The 13,640-nt window shown below is 36.8% G+C and overlaps 1 protein-coding gene across 1 annotated transcript in view; it reads right to left on the minus strand.

The window, feature by feature from the left end:
• IPO11 (importin 11) overlaps positions 1-13,640 on the minus strand; it is a 203,414-nt gene that overhangs the window by 157,369 nt on the left and 32,405 nt on the right. The window contains exons 4-5 of the mRNA XM_019982950.2: positions 9,542-9,614; positions 7,691-7,894 (exon numbers count right to left, since the gene is read on the minus strand). Coding sequence (XP_019838509.1) covers positions 7,691-7,894; positions 9,542-9,614 — 277 coding nt within the window. The remainder of the gene's footprint in view (positions 1-7,690; positions 7,895-9,541; positions 9,615-13,640) is intronic.

A 13,640-nucleotide genomic window follows, 5' to 3' on the forward strand; every position in this document is an offset into this window, starting at 1 on the left:
TTTCTTCCACTATTATTAACAGTTGTAACACTTGGCTTTAAAAACACTTGACTTACGGACTATCACTGAGTTTACCAGATAAATCAATACACTAAGAAATACAAAGGAGTTAAATTTCTGCATTCTGCCAATTCTACCCACCAGGTTTGGAGTATTTAAAGCCAAGAACATATTAATATGTACCAGTATTTGAAATCCTGACTCAAAATGAGAACCACACTCCAGTGGTATTTTCAAGTTTTTTCCAGAAAGTCTAAGAGCAATCCACCTCAGCCTACATGGCCATTTGCTTTAAATAAAAATTTAGTGAAAGTGCAACTGACTAGTGATCATTAGCACACTTCAGAATGATTTTTTCTTATTTGAGATACGTCATTTCAACTAATGAAACTACTTATAATAAGATCAGGCATCAGAAACCAGTCAGAAATGCAATCCTGTAAATATGACATTTCTATGATAAAGTCAAATTCCACTTCTATTATTTTAATGCAGTAATTTTAAAGGCCTAGGCTTCCAGATACAGAAAAACACCTTCACCATACCCCTTGTAACTTTGCACCTATCTACACAGGCAAAGGCTTAAACCTCAGCTAATGAGTACGGGCAGAACACCCTGTAACCCTCCTGGAACACAAGAGGATGAAAGGCTTATAAGCAACTGGTAGAACACCATCTCTACTCAACCCCCCCTATTTCCTCTGTTAGTTTCTCATGGTTTCCTGGGTTCTGATAAGGTATAAGGTATCCTATCCCACCCCTAGAATCTCCCCCAGAACAGAACTGCAGATATAAAACCACTTAGTTACAGTCTAGAATTGGCTTCTCAGCAAAGCGGCATCCCACAGCTTGAACTGGAGTCATCCAACCCCTATTGCTTCAGTCACTGTTTTTAGTGTGAAGGCACACAGCATTTGTGACAGAAATCAAGAAAGAAATAGTAGTATGAAAAAACTGTAATATTCTCCTTTGTTTCAGGTTCCAGTTCTGGAGCTAAGCACCTACTTTAAGCATTAGTCAGCTGTTACAGTCCCAATTCCTAATTCTTTTTAGCTAGTCTACAAAAAGGCTCTGCACAAACAGGGATGATTAGAATGAAGAAGCAATATAGCACTATGCTCTCAGCCCAAGGGTAAAAGGAGGTGGAAAGACAAAGAAGGAAGAAACCACAAGAATTTGGGAAGGAATACTATTAACTATCTTGTAAACACAAGTCTTTCACAGGCTTCTATCTGCTCCAGAAAATACAAGCTGATAAATGCTCACAGAAGGCTTATCTGGAAAAGAGAAAATAATAGAGGACAAGTAGAAGGGATTAAAATATTTCTACATTTTCTCCAAGAAAATATAGAGGGGTAGGAAATATTCAGTTAGACAATAAAAAAAATAAGCTATTTAATAAAACATTTTAGGTATTGGTCCATGAAAATCCCAAATACTTGTATTTTTCTTTTTCTAAACCAGAAGGAACAGTGCCACCCACTGACTGCTTACTTAGTAGCTTCTTAAGTCTGAGAAACACACAGACTTGATTCCTTTAGTATCAAAAACAAACCAATATAGCAAATTTTATTTTAGTACTTTAGATATTCTTAAACTTTTTAGCTTCAGGACCAATTTTCCCCTAAAAAAAATGAGCACCAAAAAATGTTTAAATCAAAGTCTTGTAATTTGTAACTAATAGCGGGGCAATAAAAATTAGCCACAAACTGGAACTCTCAAAACTTGCTTAACCTAACTCTACTCAACAAGATAATTAACAACATGTCAATGATGTGCACACGTACACACACACACACACACACACACACAAAGAATGAATGCTATTCTAACTTTAAAGACACTTAAGAAACATGACCAAATGTGATGTATCAACCATACTCATTTTTCTGGCTCAAACAAACCAATTGTAATAATGTATTTTTTTAAATGTAGAAAATTGGCTACAAATATTTAATTATATTATATCATCTCAACAGGACGAAATGGCCGGATGGCATCACTGACTCAATGGACCTGAGTTTGAGCAAGCTCTGGGAGATGGTGAGGTACAGAGAAGCCTGGTGTGCTGCAGTCCATAGGGTCACAGAGTTGGACACAATTGAGCAACTGAACAACATTAAATCATATTAAATTACCATTTTTATGCATATTATATGATAAAAGTTAAATGATTACGTATGCTAAGGTAACCAGATTAGGCCCAAGATGAAGTCACTCATGCTAAGTCCCAAGGCAGCAAACCAAAACTTAGAAATAGGTTCTGGGCTCAGCGCTCCCCGAAAAGGCAGGTCTAGGCCAACCAATCAGTGCCTGCCTACTCAACACAAGTTACCTGACCCAGCTCCAAGATTCCTCAAGACCTCTAAACTTAGTAACAGCCATAAGGCTGTCCTTAGTTACTGATGCCTAGACAATGCTCTCAGGTATACAGAGTATGAACTCAACGTGAGGGAGGAGGAGGTGAAAACACCCTCCTCTCTATTTGTGATCCTACCTTTGCTCACAGCTGCAGCTCAGGCATCCAATGGAGTGACTACTGCTACTGCTGCTGCTGCTGCTGCTAAGTCGCTTCAGTCATGTCCGACTCTGTGCAGCCCCATAGACGGCAGCCCACCAGGCTCCTCCGTCCCTGGGATTCTCCAGGCAAGTACACTGGAGTGAGTTGCCATTTCCTTCTCCAGTGCATGAAAGTGCAAAGTGAAAGTGAAGTCGCTCAGTCGTGTCTGACTCTTCGCGACCCCATGGACTGCAGCCCACCAGGCTCCTCCGTCCATGGGATTTTCCAGGCAAGAGTACTGGAGTGGGGTGCCATCGCCTTCTCCAATAGTGACTAGCAGAGTAGCAACTCACATATTTGTCAGATGGATACAGAGATGGGTAAAAAACAAAGTATAACTCAGCAATGCTTTAAGAGTCCCCTTTCCTAGACCTGCAGATGGTGACTGCAGCCATGAAAAGAAAAGATGCTTACTCCTTGGAAGGAAAGTTATGACCAACCTAGACAGCATATTCAAAAGCAGAGACATTACTTTGCCAACAAAGGTTCATCTAGTCAAGGCTATGGTTTTTCCTGTGGTCATGTATGGATGTGAGAGTTGGACTGTGAAGAAGGCTGAACACTGAAGAATTGATTCTTTTGAACTGCGGTGTTGGAGAAGACTCTTGAGAGTCCCTTGGACTGCAAGGAGATCCAACCAGTCCATTCTGAAGGAGATCAGCCCTGGGATTTCTTTGCAAGGAATGATGCTAAAGCTGAAACTCCAGTACTTTGGCCACCTCATGCGAAGAGTTGACTCATTGGAAAAGACTCTGATGCTGGGAGGGATTGGGGGCAGGAGGAGAAGGGGACGACAGAGGATGAGATGGCTGGATGGCATCACTGACTTGATGGACGTGAGTCTCAGTGAACTCCGGGAGTTGGTGATGGACAGGGAGGCCTGGCGTGCTGCGATTCATGGGGTCGCAAAGAGTCGGACACGACTGAGCGACTGATCTGGTCTGATCTTCCTAGGACCCAGACAAGAGTCCTTGTGAATCAAACAGAAAGGATAAACTATACTTTACTCAAAATCTCCTGTTCTGTTTAGTGCATAATTCTTTTTTTTTTGATCAAGCTAGTCATCTTGAGTCTTTCCTTGATTAAAGCTTCCACCAAAAGTTTCCTCTTTCCCTCATATTTATCTAAGCCTAGACACAGACACACACACACACACACAGAGACACACACACACACACACACTCTCTCTCTCTCTCTCTCAAATCCCCACACAGGTTCATAGCAGAAATGACTCTATGGATCGTAGGAGTCATTCTTTAAACAATGTGTTTAAAAGGCAATCTGAAATTAGGCAAAGCAAGAGACAAGACTTAGAAACAGCATTTAGAATCACCCAAAACTGAAAATGATGAATTTAACCTACTTAATGATTTGCTTATAAACACACATTTACATTTTAAATAAATTTCACTATTCTGTAAATTTCCCGAAGGTGTGAGCTATACAGTATAAGTGGCACCTTGGCATTCTCAAATTTAACACTCAAAACTTTAACTATTTGAGAACTTTCCCACAGAACCAAACATGAAATTATAAATTTATAAGGAATAAGGATGAAAATTTCTTTTATGAGGCTGAGTTAGCTATCTTATGCCAATCAGCCCATCCCAAAGTAGCTATGTGGATCTCTTTGGTTAGTTTATTCATAAAACACTCATCAGGAAGACTATTCAGTAGTATCGTAATCTGACTTCATCTCGCTGCACAGTTTTCTCTTATCCTCATCATGCAAATATATATGCTATTAGTGGGAACATTATTCATCATAAATCCTTCAGCTTTTTAATTTTTGCTGAATTTTAGCTTTGACTATAACAACAATGTAATACAGTATGGCAGATTTTAAAAAGTTACTAAATGACCTTTGGAGATTTGTGTCTTATGATTTTTCCCATGTCAGTAGATGACTAGTTGTGTCTTTCATGTTCTTCAGTATCATACATACCTCAGTAGGCAATCTGTTGACTCACTCTCGAGGGGAAGTAAGAATTTAAGATTAATTCCTAATATCCAAACTTAAAAAATTAAAAATAAAAACTGGTTATGGAATATGTCCTTTTTTGAGATTCATACTCTAAATAGTATTGGGTAAAATGACATATCAAGATTTGCTTCAAGAGGAAAAGTAAATGTGGCAACACCTTAAGAACTGGTAAATATGAGTGAAAAATATATGGAGGCTATTGAATTGTTTTCACAACTAGAGTTCATTTGAAATGTCCTTAAGTAAGAAAACCATTTCACTGGTTATATGCCAAAATTGAACAGCAAAGTATGTGATAAAGTCAGTAGGTTAAGAACTTAACTGCTAAGAAAATAGTGAAAAAGAAAAAATAAAACTAAATGTACAAAGGTCTTGGCTTCTAGGAAAAAAGCAATTAAAAACACAAAATCAATATTTAAATTACACTAAAACTAAACTAAAATGTCCATCTCAAACTTTAATGGTGTTTATAAAGATTTACTCAGAATAATAAAAATTATAAATTCACAGAATCACACAACTTTATAATTAAAAGACAAATTTAAAGAATCATAAAGTACAAATACCTTGCTCAAAATTCCAAAACTGCTCAGTACAAAGAAACATTCTTGACTAGGAGCCAGGTCTTCTCATAATTGTTAACCCATATTGCTAAACACAAGTGAAATACACTTGCTTTCAAAAAATTTTTTCTTCATTTTTTTTTAGATTTGGATTACTTCACTTACCATAGCAGGTACCTTTGTGGGTTACACACCACATCTATAAGATATTATTTGGTTAATACATTTACAATTATATTAGAATTACTATCTGTGACCTAAATTTCCTGGCTTTCATAGACTAAATTTAGATTTTAACTGTACTTAATGTCAACTTTTTTATATTCATGTTTGTATGAAAAGCATGTAATTTTCTAGAAAATGAATCCCCTTTGTGTCAAATCAAGCTCAATTTCATTACTGCAAACAGCTACTACTGTTGATTTGATTATCTGTCACCCATGAAAAGAACTTAATTTATTTTAAGGTGGAAGGAAAACACGCTGGGAAAAAAAATTGCTGGGACAGGTGAAACAGTAGGGATTAAATGTACCATGAACTATTTTGTCATATCAAGTAGCTCAACTATGACCTTACACTTCTTTATGTGGGAAACTAATTTAGTACATAAGGACCATCTTAGCATTAAAGTAACCACATTATTAAAAAGATTTTCCCACACTTCAGATTACCAAAATAATTGGGCTGTTTAACTAGCAAACTTGCTCTTTATCATAATATCTTCCTACATATGCTACCTTTAATAAACTACACTTCTTGTTCCCCAACCCCATCAGACAAGATTTCCATCCTATTCCCTGCTGTGTTCCATGTTTCCAGGTTCAGCTACTCCATTCAAAAATAAACGGTGCTAAGCTCAATTACTTTTTCCAGGTATCTTGAGTTTTGTATATACTCCCCAACTCCTGCTTTTTGAAGTTCTATATCATACCATTTTGAAATCTAGAATGTATTTAAGAACAAATCTCTTCCTCTACTGTTTATTCATTTAACAGGTATTGGGCACCATCCACTCATGTACATTCTTCTGGGCTAGACAGTAGGACTATAATAATAACTGTAACAATAAGAGCTACAGTACTCCCTCATAAAATTCAGTGTGGTGGATCTCAGAAACGGTGAATCAACAATTAAAATGTAATTGTAATGTAATGTACAATGCAATAAATACTATGCTGGATGTAAGTACAAGATGCTAGGCAGACCTATATTTCATTCTATACGGAGAGGAAAGAGCCTCACACTACAAGAAAACCAAGCAAGAAAGTTGAAGTGGACAGGAAGCTAACCCAAACAAGCTATACAAAATAAGGCTAATTTAGATATACTTTGTAGAGACAGAGTAGGCTAAATACACATTGTATCTGAAAACCAAGGCAATACATTAGGAGAGTATAACTTGAAAAAGCCAAACCAAGAAGTAAGACTTCTATAGAAGGGGACCCTTCAATAAAGAGTAATTGTAACCCAGAATCTTACACACATTAAAACTTCTACATAAAAGTGAAGGGGACTAAGATGGGAATAAAAGTGAGAAAAGTCAACAAGAAATTCACAGAAAGACTTGAAAAGATAAAATGTCCATTTCTTTAGTCCTTATTAGACATCAAGTAAAAGTGACAAGGATTTAAAAGGCAACCTTTAACAAGAAGAATTTCTTTTACACTCAGTATCCTCAGATAAACAGAAAATTAGCTATTTACACCTACTGGGTTAAAAGTAAAGAGGACATAATATGGTTCTGGTTTAAACTTTGGTGTCTTAAGAATAACCTGGGGAGCCTATTAAAAATTCAAATTCCTAAGCCATATCCTCAAAGCAAGGATTCCAAAGGTAAGCAAGAACACTGTTAAAAATACTTGGAGGGAATTCCTGTTGGTCCAGTGGTTAGGACTCCATGCTCTCACTGCCAAGGACCCACGTTCAATCCCTGAGTAAGAAACTAAAATCCCACAAGCCACAGTGTAGCCAAAAACAAAACCTGGAGACTCCCATTGTTATCTGGTACAGTTTAAAATGTTATGCTGAAAAATATGAAAATCGCTGTTCCAGTAGTTCAAAACAATGAAATACAAAAACACCAAAGCAACTGAATGAAGGGAAGAAAGAGTTTTTTCAATGAATAGAACTAAAACACCGAAAGACATCACCAATTGTGTCAGACTGCTTCCTATATCCACCAATTACCCAGGCATGTCAATTTTAACTTTCTAAATCTCACCTCTATATGCTCCTAAATGTTCTCTTTATCACTTCTTCCTTTGAGAGCTTTATCATTGCATCTGAACACAACTTCAGTAGCCTCAAACCAGTCTTTCTGCCTTCAGACTGTTCTCCACCAATTAACCCCCCTCATTGGCAACTAAGTGACCTTACTGGTCATATCACAATCCAGCTTAAAACCTTTCAGATGTTACCTATTAATATGACCCTTTTGAGGTCAATTAGAAAGAATTAATAATCCATCAGTAAGATATCTAGAGGTAAAATTACATTTTAATACAAGTAGCACAGTTTTCATTATGATTTCAATACAAATAGCACAGTTTTCATTATCAAATTTAATTCCATTAAGTCACTTACATCATAAAACAGTTTTCTATCAGCAGACAGTCGTTTAGACGCCAGAGTCTTGGTAACATGATAGAAGGTAAGTAATGCTCTGTGTTGTCGAAGATCATCTTGGACTTTCACAGATTCTATAAGAGTGGGAATCAGTTCAGGCCACTGTCGAGGACAATCCAATCGAGCAACTTTTGCAATCAGCACTGCAATCTGAGTTGCAATCTAAAGGGAAAAAAATTAACTTTCAGAAATAAACATGAAATTAAAGCAAAAGGTAAGGAATATGTTCACAGCTGAAAATTCCCTTTTTAGTTACTCATACATTTAACAAAAATAAGTAAGATTTCACTGAACAAATGTTTAAGACAGTAGCTCTCAACGTGTGGTCTATGGAACCCTGGGGGGCCTAGGATCTTTTCTGTGAGGTCTGTCCTTTCCCAGTAATATACCATTGTGGAGCTAGATTTTCATCATATAACTTCTAAAATAACATCACAACTTAGTTAAATACTAGATATATTTGAAATTCTAGACATTTTTTAAGTAGTCAGACAGTAAAAAGATATGCAAAAATGCAGAACAATGTTACTCTCTTCATTAAATACTTATTGTTTGGGGAAATAGCTACCGTTCACTTTTTAAAATTCAGTCCATATTAATAAACAATATATTTTAGGTTTATCAATTTTAATTTCTAATACAATAAACATCAACATATATAACTCTTCCATGTTTTATTTCAGCAGTATAAGGAAGTTCTAAGGATGTAAACTTTGAGAGCCACTGATCTAAGAGTGGAAATGAATATCAGTATTAGGTATTCACATAGTGATATTTGTTCAGATCAGAGTTTCCCAAATACTGGTTGACAGAACATCTAAGCAATGGTTCACCCTCAATCACCCAAGCCCCTCCATGACGACCACCTCCTTCCCCACAGAGAGTAACTCTGTTCCTCTCCAACTTCCATCAAATCTCCTTAGCTGAGAAACTGCAAAAAAAAAAAATAGAACTCGGATCATATAAGTAGGTTTAGATAAAACTACACTGGATACACCTCCTAATACAATGTGCTTTAATAGTCAAATCAAAAGAATCAAATGTAAGAAACAGTAACTTAGAAAATAGAATTTTTGTATCATAAGCAAACTTATTTTATTCTTAAAAGAAAAATCTCACTAAAAGGGAAAGAAAAAATAAAACTATATAATCCACTATCTATCCCCCACAGAGTAGTAAGAAGTGAAAATGTGATGAAGGAAACAGACAAAAATCAGAAGTCTGGGATTCCCTGGTAGCCTAGTGGTGGGGAATCTGCCTGCTAACACAGGGGAAATGGGTTCGATTCCTGGCCCGGGAAGAGGCCACATGCCATGGAGCAACTAAGTCCACGCACCACAAATTCTGAGCCAGTGCTCTAGAGCTCACGAGCCACAACTACTGAGTCCTGCATGCCTAAAGCCCGGGCTCTGCAACAAGAGAAGCCACTTCATTGAGAAGCCTGCGCACTGCAAAGAAGACCTAGCACAGCCAAAAATAAAAAACAAAACAAATCTTTAAAAAAAAATCAGAATATGTAGAGAGATACTTTCAATATTGGCTCAAAAACTGAGAAGTTAAAAAATATACAGGTGTATCTTCAAATGATTCTGAGTTTTAAATCAGTAAGAGCCAAATCTAATCAAAATTCTTCACAGCTAGAATTGGATCTCAAAATTTAAAAACCATCAGAGAAGTGTATATACACATCACAAATGACCATTATTTAATAAAATTTTATTTTTAAAGCAAAGAACCAAAGTTAGTTTGGAAAAGAAGCAAAAAAACCACGGGAAAAAAAGAACAGTTGGCGCTCATTTTCTCACTAACCTGGTTTATCGGTTCATTGAAGTTGGTGATTAGCCCTGCACGCAAGGTAGACTTCTCCTCCTCTGAGAGAGCACTGTAAAAAGACATGTTTATTATGCAAGAGAACGCCGCAAAATAATGAATGCAGGTAAGCATGACTGAGAATCTTAACAATAAAAAGTCTTTCAAACAATGTGTCCCTGCTTGTTCGGGTAATTAAACAGAATTATTTCCATTACTTGTATACTGACACATCAGGTTAATTCAAACTTCCTTCACAGCTGAATAAATAGGAAGCACAAAATAGTGCAAAAACTATTAGGAAATAGAGACAAATCTAGACTAAAGAACGTGATATTCTGATGTCTGCTTCTACTGATATAAAAACAGCTGCTGACCAAAACATTTAATGTCTGGCTTAAAAAAAAAAATCTATGAGTAAATACTACTCTTACACTGACTTCTTTACAAAATTCTATGTGGAAGAGAGGGTCAGAAATAAGAGAATGCTTGGTATGGAAAACTTGTTAAATCAAGTAGTTTAAAATCTTTCGGGGACTTCCCTGGTAATCCAGTGGATAAGGCTCTGTGCTCCCAAAGCAGGGGGCCTGGGTTCGACCCTTGGTGGAACTAAGATGCCAGAGTCCACAACTGAGTCCATGTGCTCTAGAGCCTACAGTCCACAACTAGAGAAGCCGTGTCTTAAAAGGCTGAACATAACACTAACAATTTTGTCTGCAAATGAGGAAGGCAACTAGACAGCAAAAGGGCAGAGAAGGCAAATATCCACTGTATAAGACTGTACCTATTCTGAACTATATGAATGTTTTATTTTAAAATTAAATTTTAAACCCTTCATTTTAAGGTTTTCTATTCTGGCTATGATAAAAGTAGCTTGTATTGAATGAATCACTCCCCAAAAATCAGCTATAAAAGTTGCATACAATTTTTTAAAATGTTTTAAGGCATCTGTTGAGTTGAAATGTGCCTCACACCCCACCAAAAGGTATGTTCAAGTTCTAACCCCAAATACCTGTGAATGTGACCTTATTTGGAAGTAAGGGCTTTGCAGATGCAATCACGCTAAAATTAGGTCATACTGGATTAGAGTAGGCCCTAATCCAATGATCGGTGCCATTTATAGGAAGAGAAAATTCTGAACATAGACACAGAAGAGACACCTGAAAATAAGGCTATGTGACAATGAAGACCAAGGCTATAGTTATATTTGAAGATGAATGTACTTCTCTTGGTAACTGATGAAAAAGTGGCACAAAATCAGTAATAATATAAAGGATTTGAATAACATAATTAACAAATTTGACCTAACTGATAAATATAATAAAACATTACAAGCCACAACAGCAAACATACATGCTTTACAAATGCATATAGAGCATTTACCAACATACCATATGTTGGGATCATAAAATAAGACAGCATAGTCCAAAGAATGAAATCATTAACAGAAAACAAAAAAAGTCCCACATGTTTGGAAATTACATGATATAACCCATGGGTCTCAAAAGAAATCAAAATGTTAAAATATTTTTGACTAAATGGTAATGAAAATACTACATATTGAGGCTTATGAAACTGAACTAAAGTCACGATTATAAAAAAAAAAAAAGCCTTAATGTTTTAAATGCATATAGAAGAAAAACAGAAAATTACCTAAGCTTCTATTTAAAAAAGCTAGAAAAAGGACAGTAAAATTAAATCCAAAAAAGTAATTAAAAGTACATTAAGCCTGATAAAGTACAATACCTAAACCAATGACAGACAAATAGGCCAACAGGACAAAGCAGAGAAATCCAAAAGCAGACCCCTACGTGTAAAGTGCCACTGAAATGCGATAGGGAAAAAAGACATGGGCTGCCCTATTCACATCTTTACCTTACACAGAAATGACAGACAGATCATACACCAAAACCTGAAAAGTAAAACAAAGCTTCTAGCAGAAAACATACTTTCATGACTTTGTGTTGAGCAAAAACTTTGTAAACAGATCCCAAAAGAATGAATTACAAAAAGAAGGTAGCTAAACTGAACTTAATACTGAGTTTCATCAAAAGATACCAGTAAGAAAGTGAACAAGCAAGTCATGAAACAGGCAAAGATATTTTCACTACATATATTCAACAAAAGACTTCTACCCATATATATATATATATATATATATATATATATATATATATATATATAATATATAACCTCTCAGCCACCAGGGAAGCCCTAAATATATATATAAAGTCTCATAAATCAATAAGATAGTTCCATTTTTTTAGATGTGCAAATGGCAGGTCCTTCACAAAAGAGAAGCTCCAAATGACTACTAAGTACCAGTCCAGTCAGTTTAGTCCCTCAGTCGAGCTCGACTCTTTCTGACCCCATGGACTGCAGCACGCCAGGTGTCCCTGTCGATCACCAACTCCAGGAGCTTGCTCAAACTCATGTCCATCGAGTCGGTGATGCCATCCAACCATCTCATCCTCTGTTGTCCCAACCTCCTCCTGGCTTCAATCTTTCCCAGCATCAAGGTCTTTTCCAATCAGTCAGTTCTTCACATCAGATCAGATCAGATCAGTCGCTCAGTCATGTCCGACTCTTGGCGACCCCATGAATCTTCACATCAGGTGGCCAAACTATTTGAGCTTCAGCTTCAATATCAGTCCTTCCAGTGAATATTCAGGACTGACTTCCAAGATTGACTGGTTTGATCACCTTGGCAGTTCAAGGGACTCTTAAGAGTCTTCTCCAACACCATAGTTCGAAAGCATCAATTCTTTGGCACTCAGCTTTCCTTATAGTCCAACTCTCACACCCATACATGACTACTGGAAAAACCATAGCCTTGACTAGACGGACCTTTGTCAGCCAAGGAATGTCTCTGCTTTTTAATATGCTGTCTAGGTTTGCCATAGTTTCCTTCCAAGGAGCAAGCGTCTTTTAATTTCATGGCTAAACTCACCATCTGCAGTGATCTTGGAACCCAAGAAAATAGTCTGTCACTGTTTCCATTGTTTCCCCATCTATTTGCCATGAAGTGATGGGACTAGATGCCATGATCTTCGTTTTTTGAATGTTGAGTTTTAAGCCAATTTTTTCACTCTCCTCTTTCACCTTCATCAAGAAACTCTTTAGTTCCTCTTCACTTTCTGCCATAAGGGTGGTGTCATCTGCATATCTGAGGTTATTGATATTTCTCCTGGCAATCTTGATTCCAGCCTGTGCTTCATCCAATCCAGCATTCCGCATGCTGTACTCTGCATATAAGTTAAATAAGCAGAGTGACAGTATATAGCCTTGATATACTCCTTTCCCAATTTAGAACCAGTCCATTGTTCCATGTCCAGTTCTAACTGTTGTTTCTCAACCTGCATATAGGTTTCTCATGAGGCAGGTAAGGTGGTCTGGTATTCCCATCTCTTTAAGGATTTTCCAGTTTGTTGTGATCCACAGAGTCAAATTTGGCATAGTCAGGAGAGCAAAAGTAGATGTTTTTCTGGAACTGTCTTGAGACTAGTAAGTATATGAAAAAAGTACTCACCGTCTATCAGGAAAATGCAAAAATTTTCAAGCACACCAGCATGACTAAAATGAAACAAACCAGACCAACTATGGTGAGAATGTGGAGCAAATGTCAACACTCATGCTACATGAGTAGTGGAAGGGCAAACTGGTAAAAACAGCTTACAGAACTAACTGATAGTATCTACGAAAGCTGAAAGCAAGAGAGTTCAAGATAAATATTTATTTCCACTTCATTGAATATGCTAAAGCCTTTGACTGTGTGGATCATAACAAATTGTGGAAAATTCTTAAAGAGATGGGAATACCAGAAGAGTATATGTGTCTCCTGAGAAATCTGTATGCAGTTCAAGAAGCAACAGTTAGAACTGGACATGGAACAATGGACTGGTTCAAAACTGGGAAAAGGAGTACATCAAGGCCGTATATTGTCACCCTGCTTCTTTAACTTAAATTCGGAGTACATCATGCAAAATGCCAGGCTGGATGAATCACAAGTTGGAACCAAGATTGCTTGGAGAAAAATCAATAATCTCAGATATGCAGATGATACCACTGCAAATTAAAAGACATCTGCTCCTTGGAAGAA

This window comes from Bos indicus, chromosome 20 (assembly GCF_029378745.1).
Source record: "Bos indicus isolate NIAB-ARS_2022 breed Sahiwal x Tharparkar chromosome 20, NIAB-ARS_B.indTharparkar_mat_pri_1.0, whole genome shotgun sequence".
Lineage (NCBI taxonomy): Eukaryota > Metazoa > Chordata > Mammalia > Artiodactyla > Bovidae > Bos > Bos indicus.